Below are 4,883 nucleotides of genomic sequence, written 5' to 3'. Positions count from 1 at the left end.
CGCCAATTAGCACAAATGGTAAGTTCCGACAGTGCCTACAAGTGTGCCTACTGGCCGCTAGATGGCAATACCGGTTTCATATGTATACACCTGGTAGTTTATTATTGTATTATTAACTATCGTTTTCCTACAATGGAACCGTATTGAAAATTTAATATTGAAAATAACTAAATCATTTTGTATAAGTATTAGAACTACTAAAATACTACAAAACGCCCAGCAGCGCTCTAGCTAGTTGACGCAGGGCACCCGTGCTGGTACAACCTCCTGCAACTCAATTAATATTTTTCATCACATATCCGTTTTGGGATGCTTTTCAACAGAAAAAATCTGCCTACTGCGCGGGCACATTCTCATCAAGCGCGGCTCGCTTCGCTCGCAAGTATGAGCGCGACTACGGTGCGCTATTGTTGGTTGTGGCGCTTCGCGCTCGATGATGTATTTATCTCGTGCTTCGCGCTCGATATTCTATTTACCTCGCGCTACGCTCTCGGACTTTGTATTTTTCTCACATTTGTACATTCGCATATTCGCGCTCATTTATCCTACAGTCTTGCACAGACCTTTCAAAATTAAAAATCAACGAATCGACAACTGCAATTTCGCGATTGTGAACTCTCTTTTGTTAAAGCTCTTTCAGCTTTAGCGATCACATTTTCATCACGTATCTCGTGCTTCGCTCTCGATTTAGCCCAAAATGTTAAATTTTATACATTATCCTCAACATTGTTACATAAAATATAATACATTGTATTATTTATACTTTTATACTTATTCTCGTAGAGTCTGTCGTACTCAAATATATTTTTTTCATTTAATGTTGTTTTTGAAAAATAAAAAAAACTACTTATCCTACAAAAAAGTAATTCCTGAAAATTTGCTATCCTTTTTTAGTTGCATAATATTTGTCAATCTATCTCTTTTCGTATCTTACTTTGCTTTCTACAAAATGGAGTTGTTGCTTTTTCATTCGCCTTTTTCGTGATAAAAATTTGACATTTCGATTTATTTTTAGCAAAATTTAAAAAGTTGTTTAGACAATCTTGTAGGGCCTTGAAAAAGAAACGTTTTTCTTCTCTTGACTTTTTTCTATATGACGCTTTGTGTGGCTTCAAATGTTAATTTTCGTTTGGTTTTTGAAAATGCTAAAACTTTAGTAATTTTTATTTTATAAAAAAAACGAATGGGGAGAAATTGTTTGTATTTTGATCTGCTATAAATAGCTGTCGAAAAAATTTCAAATGTTAAAAAAGTGGTCTCAAAAATTTTCATAATGCTATAACTTTTTAAAATTTCTTCAAAAAAAGCTAGCTAATGAACACGTCCTTTCTTTTCATATCCTTATAAAATTTGCCAAAGGAGAATCCAATCGAATAATTTCTGCAAATGTTACCGTGTTTAAATACTACAACGACAACAACGACGACAGACAGTCACCGACGTAAAAATTATTTTTTCTGGCTCAGGGTGCCTCAAAACGTCGACATTTTATGGAATCCACGAAAGTCATTTTTCACATAAAACCAAATAATAATTGAAAAAAATGCCGATTTTGACGAAAACCTCAAAAACCTTTGTTTAAATGAAAAATCAAGGTGAAATAATTTTTTCAATGTTTAATGATTATTTTTAGTGTAAACCTTGTTAAAATACCTTTATAAAATCCTCATGAAAAAGTGAAATTTTATAAGTTTATCAGGAGTTTTGTACAATTGAATGTTAGCGGTCGGCGTGAATCATCGAAAATGTGGGCCCCTGTATCTTGACACACCTTTGTACTAGATGTGCCCCTTTAGAAAATTTAAAGAGGTCCACTATTACTACAATCTGACAAAGTTTGAATAAGATTGCCGATATAAAAATGTTAGGCCCCATATAGCGATTTCGATGAATCTGATATTTTCATCACACGAGTTAAATTGTCTCTCTACCATGACGCACACGATATTTTTGATAACACCTGTAGTAAAAAAAGTGGGATTTTGCATACCTGAAGAGCTCGCGCAGAATAGCTGATTTCAGAATAATGAAAGAAACAAACCGTAGTATATGCGCAGTTCGCTATTCAACGTTTTCGCTTCATGGGAAAGAAATTAGTTGTTTTTTTTTCAAGGGAGCGAAAACTTTGAATCTCGAACTGCGCATGCGCTGATTTATTTATTTTATTGTTGTTAAATAAGCTATTTTGCATCCGCTCTTCATGCATACAAAATCTCATTTTTCACGCATAATTAGAAATTTTGCAATTTTAACTAAAAATACAGAAATATTGTTAGTAAAATAATGATTTTATCTTCAGGTATACAAAATTAAAAAATAGCGGTGCTCTTAGATTCAAAGATTGCATTACAGATGACAAAATGACTACACTAATGGACGAAAAAATCTGTATTAAATTATCCGATTGGCATGCTGGACTTAAACCGGAAATTCCAGGTTTGATGAAAAACAATTTTTTCTTCTAATCGTTGCCATTGTAGTAAAACTCCATTCAATATCTTGAGAGCACAACAATATGAAAAATTTGAAATTCAAGTAGCATCCAGTTATGAAAATCTGTCATTAAAAACCTTTCACTCGACTTTATTTATTATAGATTCAGATGAGGACATTGAACAAAATAAGGAAAAAGAAGAAATGGAGATGGAATCAGACGAAATAGAATACAACTCAGTAGTTGTAAAAACAGGGGAGGGATCGGCGGATTTGTTCGAAGACAAGGTTCGATGAAAATGATCGTTCTATTTTATATTTTTACTTTTATTCGATTACATTTTTTTAAGGTCATGCATACTATTTTCAGTATTACACACTTTAAAAAGAATGCCTCTATCAATATACACTTAATACTTTTATTTTTTACAGACTAAATTAATTGGCATGGGTGGTCACAATACTTGGCAGAATTCAGATTCATCGGAAGAAGAAGACGGCGAAGAAGAGCATACAAAAGATGTGGAAGTTTTGGAAGTGACGACAACAAGAAAAGTTTTAGCTGACATAGGTAAGTACAATTATTGTCCTCCTGAATTACATATATACTGCCGATGATAGAGTTCTTCTCATTTTAATTTCAAATTAAAATACTGCATTTTATCTAGAAACAATCTTTACGACAACATTTTTGAAAAAAAACAAACAATATTATTTGCCCGTTTTGGCGCGACGAATTAAGTCTCTGAAAAGGTGCAGCTGGAAATAAGTCAACTTCGATTATGCTGTCCGTGAATTCAGAAACGTTAAAACAACTTCGAAGCATTCTCTACCAAACTTAAGATTACGATGGAATTTTTCCCTACCGAAAAGAATCTTTGAGTATATACTAAAAATTCTTTAGGTCAAAGAATCCCAAAGAAATTCTCCGCAGGCACTCAGGTAGATATTTTTAAAGGTCCAGGAAGCTCGTTTAAAGGCTCGTTTAAGGCTATCGTTTAAGGCTATCTGAAAAGAGTAGCCGACACTCAAGGGTCCTTTGTTTAGCTTTCGGATTAAAATTAAGAAGTAGATTATTTTTAATTTCATAGTTAACAGCCTAAAACATAATAATTCGGAATCTATGGGTTTCGATGACTTCAGATATCTAACTTTTTTTTTAATGCTTAAAATTGGAATTAATAGAACGTTTCTCGTAAATGGAATGAGATACGCCAAAAAAGACAACATTTTTGAATTCAACTAGAAAATTGTATATCAGTATATAAGTTATAATTATAAATAAGTATAATGAGAAAATTCATCAATTAAAAAAAAGTGTTAATAATTTGAAGAGAAATTTAAAAAGGGAGAGCGGATTAGCCACGACTAACTACTATAAATAACTCTGCCCGCCCCGTATGTGACGAATACAAAAGGAACATTATATTACCGTCGCACCACTCTTAAAACGACCACTAAAAGGATCTTGCAAAGGACCCAAATCTCTCAAACTATCTCCGAGACTATTTTGTTTCAAATCGACTTTGTTTATAGACTCAAATGGGCCAAGCTATTTCGCTAAAGAAAACTCAGAGAGTTCTTTTGGTAGGGTTGCCTTGATTCAACAACAAAAAATAGTTATAAACACATCGTTTAAACCAAGTTAGGAAAGGGAAGAGGGCCCGAAATTTGACTTATGAGGTGATTTTCATCCTTCTTTCACGCAACACCTACGAAATTATATAAACAGAATTGCATTCCGTTAAACAAAGACTACATGTTTCCACTGCTAGACTACGTAGGTATAAGCAGGGGGGTGACTCGCCATGCAAATGCACTGAGACAGTTTTGTGAAGGTCGGCAGAAGATGAAACACTGGCGCCACTAGCGCCACGCCCTACATTTAAATGAAAGCTGATAAGAAACATGGGAGATGTAGTATTTTTCGCAGTATTTGTAATATTTTGAACATTTGTGGATATTTTTAAAACTTTGAGCTTGAATTAAGCCAAGATTAACTGTTTCTAGAATTTAAAATTTTCGAGAGTTAAAAAATAGACCTTAAAAATACTGGAAATTTCTTTTTAAGGATTTTAATATTCAAGCAGAGTAAAATGGTAAAATATCAAGAATACGTCTTCAAGGCAAATAAACTTAAAGTTCTAAAATGTCAATATAAATAATAGTTTTTCTATTTTTGATTCCTTGAATGATTCTAATGTATTATAACATTATAATAAAAATACACAAGAAATGATAAAAAGTATAATTTTTAATATTTTGTATATTGTATTAATCGTTAAAATAGTGAAAAGATTATCAGTATGAAAGATGTTAAGTCTACTGTACATTTAGTAATATATATATTCGGTTTCGATTCCTCTAGAATCAAACCGAAGGGCCTATGACAAAGCCACCGAACGCGTCCTCGGGTTGCGGATAGAGGGTCCCTGTACCAAGGGTTTCTG

General features: G+C 33.1%; 1 protein-coding gene across 1 annotated transcript in view; it reads left to right on the top strand.

The window, feature by feature from the left end:
- Positions 1 to 4,883, top strand: part of LOC117173650 (exosome complex component RRP45) — a 49,694-nt gene that overhangs the window by 35,933 nt on the left and 8,878 nt on the right. The window contains exons 6-8 of the mRNA XM_033362291.1: positions 2,300 to 2,436; positions 2,597 to 2,721; positions 2,866 to 3,004. Of these exons, the coding sequence (XP_033218182.1) occupies positions 2,300 to 2,436; positions 2,597 to 2,721; positions 2,866 to 3,004 (401 nt within the window). The remainder of the gene's footprint in view (positions 1 to 2,299; positions 2,437 to 2,596; positions 2,722 to 2,865; positions 3,005 to 4,883) is intronic.

This window comes from Belonocnema kinseyi, chromosome 5 (assembly GCF_010883055.1).
Source record: "Belonocnema kinseyi isolate 2016_QV_RU_SX_M_011 chromosome 5, B_treatae_v1, whole genome shotgun sequence".
In the NCBI taxonomy this organism is placed as follows: Eukaryota; Metazoa; Arthropoda; class Insecta; order Hymenoptera; family Cynipidae; genus Belonocnema; species Belonocnema kinseyi.
The sequence above is the reverse complement of the archived record's forward strand: the minus strand, read 5'-3'. Positions and strand labels throughout refer to the sequence as shown.